This window comes from Pongo abelii, chromosome 14 (assembly GCF_028885655.2).
Source record: "Pongo abelii isolate AG06213 chromosome 14, NHGRI_mPonAbe1-v2.0_pri, whole genome shotgun sequence".
In the NCBI taxonomy this organism is placed as follows: domain Eukaryota; kingdom Metazoa; phylum Chordata; class Mammalia; order Primates; family Hominidae; genus Pongo; species Pongo abelii.
In genome coordinates, this window is record NC_071999.2 from 65784080 (window position 1) to 65804460 (window position 20381).

The 20381-nt window shown below is 33.9% G+C and overlaps 1 protein-coding gene and 1 pseudogene across 16 annotated transcripts in view; both read left to right on the plus strand.

The window, feature by feature from the left end:
* Positions 1 to 20381, plus strand: part of TDRD3 (tudor domain containing 3) — a 178414-nt gene that overhangs the window by 130610 nt on the left and 27423 nt on the right. For all 16 annotated transcript variants that reach the window (XM_024231004.3, XM_024231005.3, XM_063714926.1 and 13 more), the window contains 2 exons: positions 3081 to 3931; positions 9671 to 9796. In XM_024231004.3, coding sequence (XP_024086772.1) covers positions 3081 to 3931; positions 9671 to 9796 — 977 coding nt within the window. The remainder of the gene's footprint in view (positions 1 to 3080; positions 3932 to 9670; positions 9797 to 20381) is intronic.
* LOC112128681 (U2 spliceosomal RNA) lies at positions 4422 to 4492 on the plus strand (annotated as a pseudogene).

Here is a 20381-nt window from a genome sequence, read left to right on the forward strand (position 1 = left end):
TTTTTGCATTTTTAGTAGAGACAGGGTTTCACCATGTTGGCCAGGCTGGTCTCAAACTCCTGACCTCAGGTGATCCACCTGCTTTGGCCTCCCAAAGTGCTGGGATTACAGGGGTGAGCCACCGCACCTGGCCAGGAAGTCTTATTTTTAAAAAATAATTTTCTTTATAAATTTTACTCTCACTATATTATCTCAGCATAGTAATGGATATGAAGTATGTTCATTATTAACAAAATTACTTGTTTTATTCTACATATTTTATTCTATATATTACTTGTTTTATTCTATAGTCTAATGTACATCATCATCAATTCAGTAACTGAAAATAATATTTTAAGTACTAAGTGTAATGACTTTTCCTCTTTACTATCAGCAGTTTCCTAAGTTTGTTTATTTGTTAAATAATAAGCTGTTCAGGAATTTGTCATTCTCTTTTCTAGGATAGTACTTTTGATGTAAGAAGGCTGGTGCATGAGAGTGCTTGAGTACATAAATGAAAGTGTTAATTGCTAGTGAAAACAGTAATAAAACAGTGAAAACAATAATAAAAAATCAGAAATTCTTTAAGAATTTCTTAAAGATCTGGAACAAAGTGAAAAGATTTTATATTTTACTATTAATAGTTCTCCAGTATAGTTCCATAGACCCATAGTACCCCTTAATTCTAAATTGTAGATTAGGAAATTTTTTGTATTTTCCTTTTAGAAGAATTGAAATCAAATTCTGCCACATCTGCCAAGCCTGGCTGAACTTTCATTCTGTATGCATCGTTATTCATCCTTCATCTGTAGTCCAGGATACTTAGTTACTCTCGTGATGACTTAATTTTTTCTCTTCCTCCTGATTATCATAGATATTAGGGGCCCTCACTGGAATAATTTAAGAAAAATTCTTCCCTAAACAGCAGATCTGAAAAGCTTACTCCCCAAATACTTATTTATTCAATGTACTATACAAGGGACCTTAGTTTACATCTCTGTTAAGCCTCATAACACCTGTATCATAAAACTATCTTGGAGACTATTGATAATGTATATAAAGTGCTAGTGTGGGCTATCTAATACATAGCATATAATCAACAGAAGGCAAATGCTGCTTTTATAAAAATGTCTGAAACAAAAGCCAATACATGCCTTCTGCTGAAAGTGCTCATTTGTGTCCTGATTATGGTCACTGCTATTCTTCCTGAAATCTTTACTCCTGGGCAGTAAACAATGCCAGCAGAAACTAAAAGTGACCATTTTTCTTCTCTCTAAAGAAAATTTAATATTGACTGCATTTGTTAAAATAAGACATTGTGTTTTGTTTATTAGGCAGATATTCTTGGGGGAAAGTATTTTTTTTTTAAAGATCTCTCTTATGGCCTTGGCTAATATTTGAAATCTTATATCTTAGAAAAATCTTCATTCTTTGTCACAGTTAAGGGGTGGTTTGACTGGATTAATTTTTTCCTTAGAAAATTTTCCATAATTTTAAAAGTATTTAAAGCCTTTTGGCTTCTAGCTTCCATTGGTTTGGTTGAGAATCGGTTTTTTTGGACCACTTAGAGTCCTTTTTTTTCTTCGAGACGGAGTCTTGCTCTCCGTCTGCTGGAGAGCAGTGGCACAATCTCGTCTCACTGCAACCTCCATCTCCCAGGTTTAAGCGATTCTCTTGCCTCAGCTTCCCAGGTAGCTGAGATTACAGGTATGCACCACCACACCGAGCTAATTTTTGTATTTTTAGTAGAGACGAGGTTTCGCCATGTTGCCCAGGTTGGTCTTGAACACCTGGCCTCAAGCGATACACCTGCCTCAGCCTTCCAAAGTGCTTGGATTACAGGTGTGAGCCACCATGCCTGGCCTGACCACTTTGAGTCATGATCTTTAATCAGTGACCTGTTTTGTCTCTCAGTAACATTTAAACCTTTATTCCTGTTGTTTTAAACAATTTACCAGATACCTTTTGGCCTCCAGTGGCTGTTTGGAAATGTTTGGGGAAAGTTTTGATAGTCAGCATGCCTGGGGATGCTGGGGGAGGGTCCTTTTGGCGTTTCGTATCTGTAGGCCAATGAAGTTAATTTTCTTGCAGTTAATTTCCTTGCAACAGAGGGAACAGTCTCACCCAAGATGTCAGTGGAGGCCCTCTTTGGAAGAGTTGTAACCTTGGGGAAATATAAGAATAATTACAGCTGCATGTTGATTATGATGTATGACAAAGGAAACAAGACACATACACCAAAGACCAATGAGTATGTTTGGTAATCATGTTATAGACATGCTATGTGAAATTACAGAGGAAGAAAGTATAAATGACATGGTACAAATTGAAACAGAATAAAAATCAGTATGTGAAATACAGCCATTAAAAATTATCTTTCTATATTTATCATGTTATTTCTTGGACATTATAGGCACTATTATGCTTAGTAATGTTTCTGACACTTTTTCGGTATTTCCACTTTTGACACTTTTCGGTATTTCCAAGTAGTACCTACTCTTAATTACTTTAACAGATCAAGAAAATTAACCCTTTTGTATAGTAGGATATCTATTTGTAGCATAAACACTTTTTTTTATAGTAGGATATCTGTTTGGAACATAAACACTTAGCAATTCCAGATCCAGAAAGATTTGAAAAGAAACATTTTTGCAAAGGCTAGAACATGACTGATAATAATAACTATCTATTTCTAAATTAGAGTGGCATTCAGAAAGAGTTGATCAGGGTTATACTTGTGCAGTTTCATAGCAGTTTCTGAGTTAGCAGTTTGCAGTTCTATTTCATTAATGTTTTAGGAAATGATTTACCAGAATAGCATATGTAGGTAGCTGTATTATAAGAATTTGGATTATCCATCATTTTTCTGTGGTCCATTTTACTACTTTACTTTATTAATGTTGCTGACTAAGAAAACTGTACATTAGAAATGCAGGACTCCAAGGAAGCAGAGAAGGAGTAAGATAATGAGGTAGGAAGATGGAAGAAGATTTTAGAATAGTAGTTTGGTAATTTTGTATTAATAGAATAAAGCATTTTAAAATAATTATTAATGCAGAGTCTTCATCTTAATTTGCATATGGTGTACTTTTACCTTTCAGAACCTAAATCACAGCCACAGCAGCTTCATCAGGGACAATACAGATCATCAAATACTGAGCAAAATGGAGTAAAAGATAATAATCATCTGAGACATCCTCCTCGAAATGATACCAGGCAGCCAAGAAATGAAAAACCGCCTCGTTTTCAAAGAGACTCCCAAAATTCAAAGTCAGTTTTAGAAGGCAGTGGATTACCTAGAAATAGAGGTTCTGAAAGACCAAGTACTTCTTCAGTATCTGAAGTATGGGCTGAAGACAGAATCAAATGTGATAGACCGTATTCCAGATATAACAGAACTAAAGATACTTCATATCCTTTAGGTTCTCAGCATAGTGATGGTGCTTTTAAAAAAAGAGATAACTCTATGCAAAGCAGATCAGGAAAGGGTCCCTCCTTTGCAGAGGCAAAAGAAAATCCACTTCCTCAAGGATCTGTAGATTATAATAATCAAAAACGTGGAAAAAGAGAAAGCCAAACATCTATTCCTGATTATTTTTATGACAGGAAATCACAAACAATAAATAATGAAGCTTTCAGTGGTATAAAAATTGAAAAACATTTTAATGTAAACACTGATTATCAGAATCCAGTTCGAAGTAATAGTTTCATTGGTGTTCCAAATGGAGAAGTAGAAATGCCACTGAAAGGAAGACGAATAGGACCTATTAAGCCAGCAGGACCTGTCACAGCTGTACCCTATGATGATAAAATATTTTACAATAGTGGGCCCAAACGAAGATCTGGGCCAATTAAGCCAGAAAAAATACTAGAATCATCTATTCCTATGGAGTATGCAAAAATGTGGAAACCTGGAGATGAATGTTTTGCACTTTATTGGGAAGACAACAAGGTATGGATGCTTTAAAGATATTATACACTAATATTACTAAATGTAACATTCTAGTGGGACTTTATAGAAGCTGTCACTTTGGAACCATGAGTCTTTTTCTACTATTGTACCTGTTTAAAATCTTTGAACAGATTTATAGATATATAAAGGATAAACAAAATATTTAATATTCTTATGGATGCCTAGGGACAATCTGTCCCATAAGATTTGGTTAAGTTCGGTTTGGTTTTAGCTTACATGCCAGAAAAGTATTGTAAAAGTAATTATGTGAAGTTGAACTTTATTTTACTTATCATCAACTGAATTATATATGTTTGCTTTTCACTCTGGTAAAATTACACTGATTCCCAAGGAAGAAAATCAGTTGAGTGGCACAAAATGAAATTCTGCAGATTTTCAGTTAAAGAAAATAGTACACATTCAGCCTACTTTTTAAAAAAGTTAACATATAAGTTTATTTATTTTATAATAATTTAAAAATTATTAAACCATTGCTTCTCGGCCTTTTGGCTAAGATCAAGTGTAAAAATTATTAAACCAATTGTTAGTTTTATATTATATGGTGGCTAAAGGGAAAGAAAGAAATTGTAGGGGAAAGAAGGAAGGAAAGACAGACGATGAGGGCAAGAAAGAGTACAGTGGGTCAAGTAAAAGCCTAACCAAGAGATAGAAGACCAGCACAGTGAGAGCAAGAAAGAGAAAGGGACAGAGGGACCATCAGAGAGAAGGGGACTTTGCACATTTTTTTCCTTCTGCCCAACATGCTCTTCTATCAGCTACTCTTCTCATCCTTGAGGGCTTGGCTCAAACATCACCTCCTAGAAGAAGCCTTCTTTGACCTGCCCCATCCTCCTACTTACATTATTCTCTTAATCAGTGCCTTAATTACTTTTTTAAATTTATGACAACTTGTAAATATTTTTTGTTTTGGTTCTTGAATTGGTATCTTTTTGCACTACCATGATATTAAGTTCCTTGAAGGCTGGACTGTGCCTCTCTGGTTTTCATCTGTAGTCTTGCTTCTTTCACAGTATAGGGACTTCATAATTATTTGTTAACTCTGTTAATTAGTTAATTCTGGAGAGAGCAATTATATATGAGAAAAGTAGGATGGTGAGGAGATGGAAACAATAGCAAGGTAATAAAAACATATGTAAGGGAGTTACAGAGCGAAGGGTCTGGGAGGATATGAGAAGCAACTCAAAAGAGGAAACATATTTTAAATAATTTTTTTTTTTTTTTTTGAGACGGAGTTTCACTCTTGTTGCCCAGGCTGGAATGCAATGGCGTGATGTCAGCTCACTGTAACCTCCACCTCCCAGGTTCAAGCAATTCTCCTGCCTCAGCCTTCCGAGTAGCTGGGACTACAGGCATGCGCTACCATGCCCAGCTAATTTTTTTTTGTTTTGGTTTTTTTTTAGTAGAGACAGGGTTTCACCATGTTGGCCAGGCTGGTTTCGAACTCCTGACCTCAGGTGATCCACCCACCTCGGCCTCCCAAAGTGCTGGGATTACAGGTGTGAGCCACCATGCCTGGCCCAAAATAAATATTTTATAGGTTGCAGTTGATACAGTAAGGATGTGCCCATGAGAGTGTGTGGCTAAAGGGAATGGTGTAAGTTAAGGTAACTGAAGATTTCAAGGAATTGAAATTAACACTAGGGATTTGGGTGGATCCTTTATTAAGGATGCTATAGGATTTGGGGTCAAGAACCAGGCCTTTTTGTGTTCATTAAATAATGAGGTATAAGCAGAGTGTTAGATGTTGCCTGATGATAGAATAAGGAGTACAGAGTGAAACAGCTAGATGGCATTGGCTTTTAAGATTTTTGTGTGACTGGGATGATGATTATTTAGAAACAGCATCTCTGTCACATCTTTACTTAAGCCTGGAAGGAAGGGAGGAGACAGCACTGGGTGTCTTTTCTTTTTCTCTGGAAAAGCAAAAGCCTTCCCAGGAATACCAGCAGATTTGGAACTATTTCACATGGCCACTTCCTGGCTATTAGGAAGGCTTGAAAAGCAGATGCAGGTGGTCTTCACTATCCAGATTCTTATTCTTCCAACTCAGACTACTTTCCAAAATTCAGGAACTATTTGTTTTGAGTAGTGGGAGATTCATTATATTTAGATATTTCTCCTTCATGGTGGAGGCAAGAAAAAGTGAAGTAATTGGAAATCAGTGTTTATTGAGCCAACAGTAGCTACCTTAGAAATAATAGTCACTGTATCTGATGCTCCTGTGAAAGGTTAAGGTGAGGATGGAAAAGTGTTTTCTGTATTGGATAATGTGGGGTTACTGGTGACCTTGACAACAGCAGAAGTAAGAGATTGGAATTCATCTTCAAAATGTTTGAAAGGCTTGGTAAGTGACTCAGGCTTTCCATTGAAATCCCACAAAGATCATACCCTGAGTAGTAACTGCAAAATTAAAACAGACAACCCTTACAGAGTCAAAAGCAACTCTCTACAGGATCAGGGATATCTGCTTATATTCTCTCTGCCAGTAGAAAATATAACTGTTTTACTGGGAAAAAATAACGTCTTCTAGAACCTTTCCAGTACTTATCTGCAGTGTCTAACATCCTTTAAAAAGTTATGAGCCATGATTAAAAAAACAAAGAACGATTTAATGACTATAAATGATTATCAAAAACAAAAAAGAATAGGCCTACAGATAATTAGATTGAGTAGAGTTCTTTAACAAATATTAATTGAATATTCAACAAATCATAATTGAGTAGCTGCTGCTATGTGCCAGGTGATTGGGGCATATCAGATAGTTATGGCTGTGCTGTACTAAAAGGCCTCCAAATACCTGTTACGATTGTTAATAAAGGTCTAATGTTAATTGTAATTGTATAAAAAAATTAATAATGTCCATCAGTAATAGCTGTGGTGAAAAAAGTAAATTAAAAAAATCAAAGTACCAAATTTATTGCCTCTGCTGAATATGTTCAAAATGTCATGTAGCATCTAAAAAACAGTAACTAACAATTCAGTTCCTAACAAAACAGTACCCAAAGTGTTTTGAGTGATTGGAGCATTCTTAGAGTAATTGAATGATCTTCTAAGATGGCTACTTTGATTCAGATTAGATGTGTACTTTCAGTTGTAGTGAGGAACTGTGGGCTCTAAATAGATTACACCACCCTTAACCATTGGGAAAAAGGTAAAGAATACCCTGTGAAAGAGATGGAATTAGTTAATCTTCTGAAACCACTAATTGAAGAGGTAGCTTTTAAATGTCTTGTCAAGAATGGACAGCTTTCCAGTGTTTTTTAGGCAGAGACAAGGGTAGACATTTAAGAAAAGGAATTGAGTGTAACTATCATTAAGATACCATAATCTTCTTAATTGCATTGTAATGATATTTTGGAGATAATTAATACATTAGTATACATATTGCTTAAAAAATTTCCTCACAATATCTTGCCTTCTTTCTAGCTTCATTTCCATAGGAGAATTTGGGAATTTCTGGAAAGTTCTTCCTAGAGACTGCTAAACTAGTTCAGCTGTTTTTTTCCTCAACTGGAATATTACAACAACCTCCATATTAGTTTCCTTGCCTGAAACTTTATTCCTTTTAAATTTGTCCTCAGTATTGCCACCACTGTGATCCTGGTCTTAGACCATGTCATTCCTTCTAGTTAAAGTCTTCACTGGTAGAATAAATATAGATTTTAGCATTTTTATTGGGTTTATATCCCAATAAACCCATCATAAGTTGAAAATATGATAAGTCAAAAATACATATATCTTAGTCATGCTAAGATATAGCATGATTCAGTGTTTGTTTAATTTACCTGAACTGGCATAATTTGGCAACTCAGAACAATTCACAGAACACAAAAGTGTGGGGCTAAGAAATAAAGGAAGAGGGGAGAGATAGGAAGGTATAACAAGAATTCTAAGATGAGGAAAAGTACAGCAGCATGTCTCTAAACTTGCTAACATTCAGACCTGGAAAGGAAACACCGTGGATTCACTTAATACCTTTGTAATATTAAATATACTAATTAAAAACCAACTATTTTGAGGGTAACTCATTTTTTAGAAGGATGTGAAAAATATTAATTTTTGTTGCCTTTAGCATTTTCTAATTTTAGTGAACCTCTTAAGAGATACTATTATTGGCTGGGCACAGTGGCTCATGTCTGTAATCCCAGCACTTTGGAAGGCAGAGGCGGGCAGATCACTTGAGGTCAGGAGTTCGAGACCAGCCTGGTCAACCTGGTAAAACCCTGTCTTTACTAAAAATACAAAAATTAGCCAGGTGTGGTAGCATGTGCCTGTAATCCCAGCTACTCGGGAGCCTGAGGCAGGAGAATCATTGGAACCCGGGAGGCAGAGGTTGCAGTGAGCTGAGATTGCACCACTGCACTCCAGCCTGGGTGACAAAGGAAGGCTCTGTCTCAAAAAAAAAAAAAAAAAAAGAGAGATGCTATTAGAGTAGAAAGTGTTATACTATAACAGAGTATTCAAATACCCTAGCTTGAAGAAAACATTAAGAGCAATTTGTTTTTTGTGTCCATTTCACATTTACTAAGCAACATTCAGACCTACAATTTCTGTCCTGAATGGGATGATCTGTACTGAAAGATTGCTCCAATCAGATGACCTATTCCCAGTTAATTTAACAGATAAATTTTAAAATTGTAGTTATTGGCCAGACATAGTGGCTCATGCTTGTAATCCCAACACTTTGGGAGGCCAAGTAGAGAGGATCACTTGAGGCCAAGAGTTTGAGACCAGCTTGGGCAACCTAGCAATACCCTGTCTCTATGAAAAATTTTTTAAAATTAGCCAGGCATGGTTGTATGCACCTGTAGACCCAGCTACTCGGGAGGTTGCAGCAAGAGGACAACTTAAGCCCAGGAGTTTGAGGTTTCAGTGAGCTATGATCACACCACTGCATTCCAGCCTGGGCAACAGAGTGAGAACTTGTCTCTAGAAATAAATAGAAATAAATAAGTAGATAAAATTATAGTTATTAAGTAAATCAGTTCCTTGTGAGTTTGTTAATATGCATCAGTTCTTAGAGCTGGCTAACACTAAGGAAACTGATAAGCCTCCGGACTTGCAATGTCTTTAATCCTATAAATACTGGATCTAAGTGATGGGCTTAGCTTCTTGACTGACATTCCTACTTCATTCTAGCCGCTTGTGATGACTGAAGCAATGAGCCGCCTTTTTTGCAATTTTTTTTTTAGTCAGATATTTCTGTTTTTAAAATAAATTACTCTGTAGTTATATATTCTGATTAGTATATAAGAATTGTTGGCTGGGCGCAGTGGCTCACACCTTTTATCCCAGTACTGTGGGAGGCCAAGGCAGGCAGATCACTTGAGCTCACGAGTTTGAGACCAGCCTGGGCAACATGGTGAAACCCCCATCTCTACAAAAAATACCAAAAAATTAGCCAGGTGTGGTGGCACACACCTGTAGTCCCAGCTTCTCGAGAGGTTGAGATGGGAGGATCGCTTGGGCTGGGGAGGCGGAGGTTGCAGTGAGCCAAGATCTTGCTACTGCACTCCAGCCTGGGCGACAGAGCAAGACCCTGTCTCAAAAATAAAAAAAGAATTGTCTTACTAATGTTAGTCAAAAGGGTTCCAAAGGTAAGTTTCCTTCTAAAGAATATTACACATTGGAACACTTTAAGAATTTACATTTCCCTCAAATATTGCCCTTTATAGACAATACCAATTGTCATATTTAAAACTCCTTTTGCCTCCTCAGTTTTACCGGGCAGAAGTTGAAGCCCTCCATTCTTCGGGTATGACAGCAGTTGTTAAATTCATTGACTACGGAAACTATGAAGAGGTGCTACTGAGCAATATCAAGCCCATTCAAACAGAGGCATGGGTACGTGATACATATTCTGTACAAAGGCATAAACTATTTTGAAGAAAATATATAGCTCTAAAGAATTAGATAGCCTTACAAAATGTGCAAGTGGAATAATATTTTGAATTTACTTATAACTGGCTACCCCTAAAGTAAGATTTTAATTCAATGCTTACACTGAACTACAATAAAAATGAATGCATTGAATTACTTTTCTTGTATAATGTTTTGTTGTGTTACGCTTTGGAAATAGGTGCCCTTATTTACATGTTTGCCAAAAATTTGTACATGTGAAATGGGTTTTTATGCATATTTTGTTTTTTTCCCAGTTTGTTACTTTGAATTTTACTAAATTATGTCCAGCAGCTGTCAAATTCAAATCTCTGTTGGATGTGCATATATCATTTATTATTTTAGTTACAGGTAAAATTTAAAAAAACACTTTAAGTTATATATGACTTTACACTGCATTTACTGCATATATATTGACGTATATATGTACAGATTAACTATAAATTATCTGTTTGCTAATTATTGGAGTAGTTTTGTTACCAAATGTTATGTCAAAGCTGTGTGATAACTTTGATGATGTAACTTAGAACTTACTGACTCATGGAGTCCATTTTATAAAGAACTTATGTGATTTTATATAGATTGATTCTTACATTTAGGCAAAACAGAAATACAAGACATTAGAATTAGCTCTGAAGTTTTTCGTACTTCTTTCATTTCTTTAATTTGTGAGTAGCTGTTAATAAATTTATTGTTATAAGCCAATATCAACAAATATGTTGGTATTTTCCTAAAATAGCAAAATATTCTAGAAAATTATATCATCCAGAGTAACCTTCATCATTGAAGGGTACATTGTTTTCTCATGAACTGCTTTTAGTTTTGGTCTTTTAAAATTTTTCTGTCATATCTTCAGTGGTACCCCTTCTCTGCCTTCCAAAAAGAGAAATAAAATGACAACAGAAAAACAAAAAACCTAATAGTAGTAATAATGTTTTGGGCCATGGATCTTTATTTTTTGCCTTTTTGATCTAGAGAAATTATTTTCTGGATAATTTATTATTCCAACTTTTACAACATAAGATTACTAATGGCTCATATGTTTAATTAAGAGATCGTTTCCCTAACTCTTATCCTCTAAACTTTAATTGCTCTTTGCCTAACTCCAAATCATCAATATCTAATTTACATCTTTCTTTTCTTGGAGAAAGTTGGTGTGACTATATTTTTACTCTTCTGAGAGGTTCTCATATGATGGCTATTTTCATTCTCTCTTTTCCATTAATACACACATTTTAATCTAGTTTTGATGATGAAAGTAATTATTTATTGAATCTGTATTTCTAGAAGTTGAGTCCTGGTTTGCTGTTTATTATGTTCTCAGTTGTTTTTAGCCATAGCAGTCAAAGATTCAAAATACAGTTCTTATGTTATTTACTTCTTACTTTTTAGAAGACTTAATAAGAGATTAATTTTCTCTCCCTAAAGAAAAATTTAGTTTTCTTACATGGTTTCTTCTCTCCTTCCTTTTGCTGTTCCAGGGTGGCCATAGCTGATGAGCACATTTCTTATTCCTCACTGTAGCCCTTCTATTCAGAGGTGTTTGGTCCTGAAGTGATCATTTTCTTTCTACAGTCAGTGACTTTTCCTATTTCTCCCTTAAGAGTCCTCATTGCTTTATCCTTGATTTTAGGTCTGTATAAACTTAGCTGGACAATAAATTTATCAGGTGTACAACTCATTTAATGATTCTGTTCTGAACTACAGCAATACTTTCATATTCTTGCTACTTATTTGTGAATATTTATCCTTTATTATGTCATTTATTAACCTATTTTCTTTTTCTGCAGTCAACTTAGAAATCTTTTATAAAATATTTGAAATACTTTACAGAAAGAAGCAGGATAGAATCACTAAATCTTTTGGAGATTCTGGTATTTCTTTTCTCCTACTTTTATAATCAAGTGGTTGTTGATGTTTTATGAATTTGCATAAGTTACTATAACAGACATCTCTGGATCATGCACATTATGATCAGCCTTTCTTCTTTATCTGCATAAATAATTAACTTAGTTGAGAGAAATATCTCCTCGAAATATAGAGGCCACCAGCTTAACATATCTCGACCTATTTCTATTTTAAAAGCTATTTGTGTGCATATAGATGTAAAAAAACCCTGAAGAAATATAGTCTGTGTTGCTGTCAGTACATGCAATGTAGAGTTAATATAGAATTCTCTTAGCCCCTGAGAGTATTGAAAGTGTTAACGTTGGGGTCTTTGAGTACTTTTTAAAAATTTTGGTAAGAGGAAACTGTAACAAGTTTTAAGTCAAAAATGTACAAAATTATCAAAAAACAAAACATTCACTGTACCAATAAGAAGGTAACTGTAACTGATAACTCATACTAGAAAAATTAAAGGGCTGCAAAGCTGCAGGGAAATGGTTAGAGAGGCCTTAGCACAATTACACTATGGATTGTGGAGTTTTTAATTTTTTAACTTGTGCACTGTATATGTGCACTACAATTTTTTTTATTGTGAAATGGTATTGTATCTTTCATTAAGATTTATGTTTGTATTGCCACAAGATTTTGGAAAACTCTTGTTTTCCTAAATGTAGCAGTGATCATTTAGTGAATATTTTTTTAAACTAGTTTGCAGAAAAACAGTCAAAAAAGCCTGCATATAAGCCAAAAGCCTTTGTAAAAAATTAGTTGCTTGTGTTGTCTTTTAAAAGTATAAGCATAAATCATTAAATAAAAAGCATGATATATGAAGTGACTCGATGACTAAGTTAATAGCTTGTTGTATGGAAAATTAAAATAAAAATCAAGTTAATACTTTAAGTGTTAATGTTTTTCTCATGAAATTTAGAAATTATTTGCCTTAAATTTGTCAGTAGAACAAATATTTATTTCTCCTTTTCGTGTGGATATGTATTTTTACTTCCAGAACATACTCGGGGAGTATATTTTTGAAATATTTTGAAAGTATTAATGTTGGGGTCTTTGAGTACACATTTATATGGCCAAAATGTGTGTTTTGATTATGATTAAATACTAATTATCTTCAAAATGATTCATTAAACTTTTGTTGTCATCCCTGGTTTATTTGTTCTAGCTAAATTTCACCTGTATTTTTTTTTTTTTTTTTTGGCTATCTTAAGGTATTCTATCTTAATTTGATGTCTTTATTACAGTGAACTTTCTAGTTAACACACATGAGATGCACAGCTCATTATTAACTGGATAAATGCTCTTATTTATCTCAAAAAATGAGTTCTTTGAACATTGTAGGATTTTTTTTATTTTAGCAAAGTAAATGAAGCATTATGGAGTCTCATGTTTTACTAGTAAAATTATATATGGAAAAAAACAGATTATTTTCTATTTCCTACCACTGTATGAGAAAACATTAGGGGCAAAGAAAACCTGCTACTTGTGTTTCCCACAGGCTCTTTCCAAATTGCTTCCTTTAAACTCTAAAAGAATTCCTGGAAACCGGTAAAAAGATGCCACAGGCAATTTGGTGCTGCTGGTCAGGCAAACTTTTTGTGTTGTTGCTTCTGAATTGCTCTCCTAAACCTGGGAAAACATTGTTGGGTCCTCATTTTCCATATATATTAATGACCTGAATTATATTGAGACTTTTATATCCTAAGAAGTGTTTCACAGTGTGCTGATATCTAAACTTTCTTTTTAAAAGTTCATAGTATCTGCTTCTTGGTATCAGGAAATGATCATTGTTCAGCTATTATTTCAACTAGAAAAATGATTATTGTGTAGGTAGTTGTTAGTTCTAAGACCTTAACATACAATACACATCATCTTGGCCAGTAATTCTGGAAGGTGATAGGCAAATTGTTATTGTCTTTTAGGTGATCATCCTATCTTAAGTGTTTTTCTGTAGAATACTCATTTTTTCAACAAATCTTCATTATGTATCTAGTACATCTCTTAGGTGTTGGGCACTGTTCTAGGTGAGGGTATATGTAAGTCTATAAAACACAAAAATCCCTGCCCTCTGCACAAAGATAAGAAAGTCATAGTTTTTATTATATGAAACAAACTGAAATATCTAATTAGGGTCTGAATTCTTCTTGAAGCTTTAAACAAAATACGAGCAGAGAAAATCTTACTTACTGAAGTTTTAATTTAAATAATTATAGGTTATTATTCCATATTAGTTTAAAGATAAAATTAATGTGGAAGAAGAAAGCATAACTTAAAGAATTGTATCTCTTTAAAAAGTTCTTATATATTTTATCTATTTAAAAAGTAAAATTTGTTTTTAGGAGGGTTTGCATTCTTTTTTTATGATAATTATATATATTTTCATGTTAGCATACTTTAAAATGAAGAACTATCAATCTCAAGTTTTAGTTTTGAAGTAACTTTGTATACAATTTATTTTATAATGTCATCCTGGGAAGCACATTTGAAAGTTACCTTTTCGAATTCCAATAATATTAAGAAGAAGCTATAAATTATTCCATCACTATTATAATATTAAAAAGAAAAATAGAACCTTCCATAATTCTAATGAGGAGGGTGATGGAGAGTTGTGATACATATAGTAATGAGTTTAAAATGAGTCCTAGATATAGGTCGTGTTAGTAATTTTAATGGCATAGTTATAAAATTAGGCTCCATCTAATTTTATTTGATAATAAAATATCATAGTAGATATTAAAAAGGATAATTCTTATAAAAACCATTGACCTCAAAGGATTAGAATTATGTAACAGTGTGGTTTTGCCAATTAGTATTTAGTAAACAATACAAGCACCTATGTGACCCTAGTCCAGAAGATTTTTCATTTTTACTGATAAGTTCTTAAATAAGTTAGCAGTTATAATTTTTCATACTTACTGGTTAAGGTCACTGAAATACATCTTCTTCTACCACACATATTTTGGGAAACTTTCAGAGATCGCCATGTGAGCAGTGCTCATTTTCTTTGCAATATAAACAACAGTAAACCAGAAGGAAACCGTATGGCTAGTTTAGCCCCATTTAAGAACATAATTTTCAAATCATGGTTCATGGAACTTAGGGATTGCATGCAGTATGTTTAAGCTTTCTTTTAGTAAAGTTTGGTTGTGTTAGATGGAGCTTTATTTATTTCTTCCTCATCTGTCACCCAGCCTTTTACCACTTTTGTGGGAGGTTGCGGATTATACAAAAACACTTTGCTGGAGATATAAAAACTGCTGACACAGAAGGACAGAGCATTTATTCATAAATGTATTCCATATGCATAAATGTTACCTTAAAATTTGTTCATTTCTAACCCTTAAATCCAAATTCAGTTTGTGATAGCTAAGCCTAATGGAATATTATGAAAAACTTGAGGTTTAGTTTTGATCTAGCTATATTATTCAATGGGGACATTTTAATTGACCATTTAAATTAATACTAAGAAAATAATATGCTATTTTAATAATCTGTACAAAGTATTGTTTGAACTCTAATATCTGATAATAACATATTATGATCTATTTAAACTATATGTAAAAACATATTTAAAAGGTTTCTGGGTATTCTGAGTTTTCCTTTATTGAGTAATGAAAGTATAGATTATGTTATTATTTCATGTTTCATTTTTCTGATGGTGAAGTAAATCCCAAAGTGAAATAACATGACAGGATATTACCTAACACATGCCGTCACTCTTTTTAAAGTTATTTTAATAATAATGCATCTGTTTCTAACTTTAATTACAATTCATAAAATAATTTAAGCCTTAAATTATTTAACTATTACTAAGTGGACATTAGTTCCACTTCACGGTTAAACAAATTTGGAAAATGCTAGATTAAAAATATTAAATATTAGGTTAGCATAACTATTTGAAAAATCTACAGCATTCTTTTTGTTTTTGTTTTTCTTTTTTTTTTTTTTTGAGATGGAGCCTTGCTCTTGTCACCCAGGCTGGAGGGCAGTGGCACGATCTTGGCTCACTGCAACCTCTGCCTCCTGGGTTCAAGCGATTCTCCTGCCTCAGCCTCCCTAGTAGCTGGGATTACAGGCACCCGCCACTATCCAGGCTAATTTTTGTATTTTTAGTAGAAACAGGGTTTCACCATGTTGGCCAGGCCGGTCTTGAACTCCTGACCTCCGCTGATCCGCCTGCTTAGGCCTCCAAAAGTGCTGGGATTATGGGTGTGAGCCACCTTGCTCAGTCCACAGCATTCTTTTTTTTTTTTTTTTTTTTTGGTATACGCGAATAATACCAGAAGCTATTATATTAATCTTTTATCACCTAAATCTCCCCTTTATTAATGGTAACCTAAAGTATGGACTTCTGAATATATGGCATTGGTTAATTAAGAAGTATATTTATGATACTTTACCTGTATATCCAATATTATATAATAGATTGATTTTTCATTCATGTATATCCAATATTATAGAATAGATTGATTTTTCATTCATGTATATCCAATATTATATAATAGATTGATTTTTCCTTCAGCATAGTCTTTTTTTTTTTTTTTTTTTTTTTTTTTTTTTGAGACGGAGTTTTGCTCTTGTTGCCCAGGATGGAGTGCAATGGCGCGATCTCGGCTCACCACAACCTCTGCCTCCTGGGTTCAAGCAATTATCTTGCCTCAACCTCCTGAGTAGCTAGGATTACAGGCATGCGCTACCATGCCCGGCTAGTTTTGTATTTTTAGTAGAGACAGGGTTTCTCCATGTTGGTCAGGCTGGTCTCGAACTCCCGACCTCAGGTGATCCACCTGCCTCAGCCTCCCAAAGTGCTGGAATTACAGTCGTGAGCCACCGCACCTGGCCTCCTTCAGCATAGTCTTAAGGAAGCATCATGGGTGAGAGCCACAACTGAATGGGGCTGGAATTGTTCAGGTGATCTTATTTTTTTCCCTTTGATACTTTTGGTTCAGTAGTCCTAAAACTTGTTCTCCTGGAAGTGCAAATTTTATCTTTTCATTTACTTTACTTATAGATAATTTTAAAGCTTTAATTTTAGACTGTACTGAATTTTACCATTCTTTTGCAAATATATGTAGAAGACTTGCTAATATACTCAGTGCACAGGAAATAAAGTAGTAAAATAAGTGGATCTGAAGGATATTTTTGTTTTGTCTTATTTCTGTGGTCTCAGAGATGTTAGTCTTCTATTGGGCATGTATCTTGACACTCATGTAAATATATTTTAAAGATTTTGTACAAATTGAAAAGGCATCCTTGTTGAATACACACACACCTGTTTCAGTTTCTGATGAATTTCTGAGCTTCTTTCATCTGCATCTAGAAAAGCAGAAAAATAATATTGCTCATTTTACCATAGACTTTATTCCCTTTCAGATGGAACTCCCTCAGTGCAGCTTCTCTCTTTTATAGTCAGTGATGGTGAACCTTGATGGTGATGGACTAAAAGTGGACTTATGATACATATTTGATTGCATACCATAATGAGTTGTCAGTTGTTCATTCTCTTTTTAAATCCTATGTATGTCTCTACTTAATACTGTTTCTCTTTAGTCTTACTTTTAGCGTCTTATGAGTCATCTCTCAATTTCCATTGTTTCCTAAACATTATATCCTTTTGGCCTTTTAATTTTTAGATTTCTTTTTCTTTTTACCTCTGGTGAGTGGTATCTTTTGATGTATATGGGCTACCCTTACTACTGATCTTAATTTATTGAACTTTACTGGACCTGTGCTGTTTATTCTAGAATCGTGTATAATGGGTTTCACTGTCATACCTCTAGTAAAAGAGTGGAGTTGTTCTGTTTCCCTGTGAGAAATATTCTGGTATTATAGAGCTTCCAGCTCCATTAAACTTGGGAACCACTGGCAAGAGTTTTACATTTTGGCTTGAAATAACTCTTTTAGTAGCCTGTCATTGGCTGAGAGCTCCATTCAGAAGGGAAAGGAAGTACTACAACAGTGAGTACATTTTATTTGCCTTAAAAAACTCATGTAGTTTAATAAGAGTAAACATAATGAAGAGGTTCTAGTAAACAACCCAGACCATCATAAGAATACAAAAGTTATTTTTTTTTGTACATAATTATTCTTGCCTCATCCACCCTGCTTGGGGTTTTCTAAAGTATGTTCTGAGGACATTAGTTCCACTTCATGGTTAAACAAATTTGGAAAATCTAGATTTAAAAAAATTTAAGTACATTTTTTGATTACAGGACTTCTTTGAGTCAATAACAAGTTAATATGTATTTTAAATCTCCAAGGGAGATATATAATGTATGTGTTTCACAAAGTTATTTTCTCATGGAATTTTTTTTTCCTGTATAGAACCTATTATATAATGTCTACAGGAAGTACTTGGAAACCATCTTAATTATTTGTTTTTATCTTTCTAGTTTTTAAATTTCTCATCCATAACATGGGTAAAGATTTATCTCTGGAATACATTGTTTTAGAATTTCCAAACCTCTAATAATATGGTATTTTTATGTTATTAATAGAGATTAAATATATAAATAGCAATTTTTCCTCAATCACATTCCAAGCCTCTTCCTTTCTGTGAGTAGAAGACAAAATATATTCCTGAAATTCTGTCCGTTTTAAGTACTTGTGCCATTAGTAATACTATTTTATTGCATACAAATAAAGATTTTATTTTACATATAATTATATACAACTCACTGATCTTTTAATTTTATTTTAACTAATTCTGGAAACTTTTATGTATTAACTTTCAGAAATTGTTATTTATGAAGACTCCCATTATCGTTTTTGTAATATTGCTGGTTTTTTTTGTGATTCTTACCTGATAACCTACATGAAGTTTATATGTCCCAGCAGTGAGGTATTTTCATCATTTCTTTGGGTTTTGTATTTGTTATTCCACAATAATCTAGTCTAAGCCAAAACCTGAAATTCCTTTTTTTTTTTTTTTTTTTTTCCTGTCGTTAAGCTAGCATTGGCTACTAAATCAAAAAAAGTGTTGGGTTGGGCATGGGGGCTCATGCCTATAATCCCAACACTTTGGGAGGCCGAGACAGGAGGATCATTTGAGACCAGCTTGGGCAAACATAGCAAGACCCTGACTTTACAAAAATAAAATAAAATAAAAAATTAGCCAGGTGAGGTGGTACGAACCTATAGTCCCAGCTACTCAGGAGTCTGAGATGGGAGGATTGCCTGAGCTCAGGACTTCAAGCTTGCAGTGAGCTATGACTGTACTACTCCACTCCAGCCTGGTCAACAAAGCAAGACCATATCTCTTAAAAAAAAAAAAAAAGAAAGGAAAAAACGAAAAGAAAAAATTGTCAAAACTAGTAAATTCCATTATGTATGTGTACATTTTTAAATGGAGAAGAGGCCTCCTAAAAGACCACAATTTCTACTTTGTATCAACATTTATATTGCTCTTTTATTAATAGGCTACTGTGTTGTCTCTGAAGCCTTTGAATAGTATATTAATTCATTAAAAGCTTGTTATTCAGAACCTTCTATAAAACAAACTCTTATTAGTACTTAACTGCTCTTGATCTCCTATTCTTACTTTCCTGATACCAGTTGATAAATCAGATGAGCTGTGATACTCCATATCAAACTCCAGAGCTCACTTGAGAGATCGCAAAGTGAGTTCATGCAAAGGAACTCTATAAATAATCAACAGATGTATACTATTAGTACCTTCTCTTTTAAATCTTGATATTATCAGAATTTTAAGTTAGTATATGAACTGGGTTGTTAGCTAAAACAGTGGAAGGAGATCAGTAATTATTTATTGAATGATGGTATACTCCTGGTGGTCACCTTTATTACTGAAAAGTCCTTCTTCAGACACCAAGCCTGTACATGACAGTTTAATATGATAGCTTTTCAACAAATATTCTTTGAGTTCTTTTGGTACCAAAGCTACTTTAGAAAAAGAGATTGGTCTATATGCTCAAGGGATTAAAAGGATATAAGAGAAGTAGAAGATATGTTTTCTTCCCTTCAGAAGCCACCTAATATTGTTAAGGCTACCATGACACTGAGATGATACCAGTCTGGGAACCATTGCTGGCATGGGTCTTGATTATAGTTTTACATGATAACAGCATGTTAAGTAAATGAGATAATTTAGGAAGTAATTTGGGAAGCCCAATATTGACTTTTCAAAAACTTCTATTTAACAACCTTTTATTCGCATCTTTTATCATGTCTGATTATGATCACTTTTCCCAGATTGTGTAATTAGGAAATTAGGGTCAACCCTCTTGGTCATGATTATTAAAGAGTTTATTATACAAAACAAGATATTAGAAGTCAGTTTAATTTTAGTTCAGTATGATTCAAACCGTAAAATTTAGGGACATGTAATTTTAAGTGTTGGTAACCATTTTTTTGGTACCACTTAATGAATGACTTAGGACACTAGTGGACCATCTTATCTTGAAAAGACTTAATAAGGCTGAAAATAATGTGGAGAATGTACACAAATGTATCTTTTTCTCTTAAGGTGATCAGATAATATAACTATTATTATTAGAAAATCATGAATTTGACCATCAGTACCCAAAAGAATGTTAGACTTGATTAGATTCTTAGAATATGAAGTTGAAGTATTAAAGCAAATGGAAAAAGGAGACATATCAAGGGGTTGAGAGTA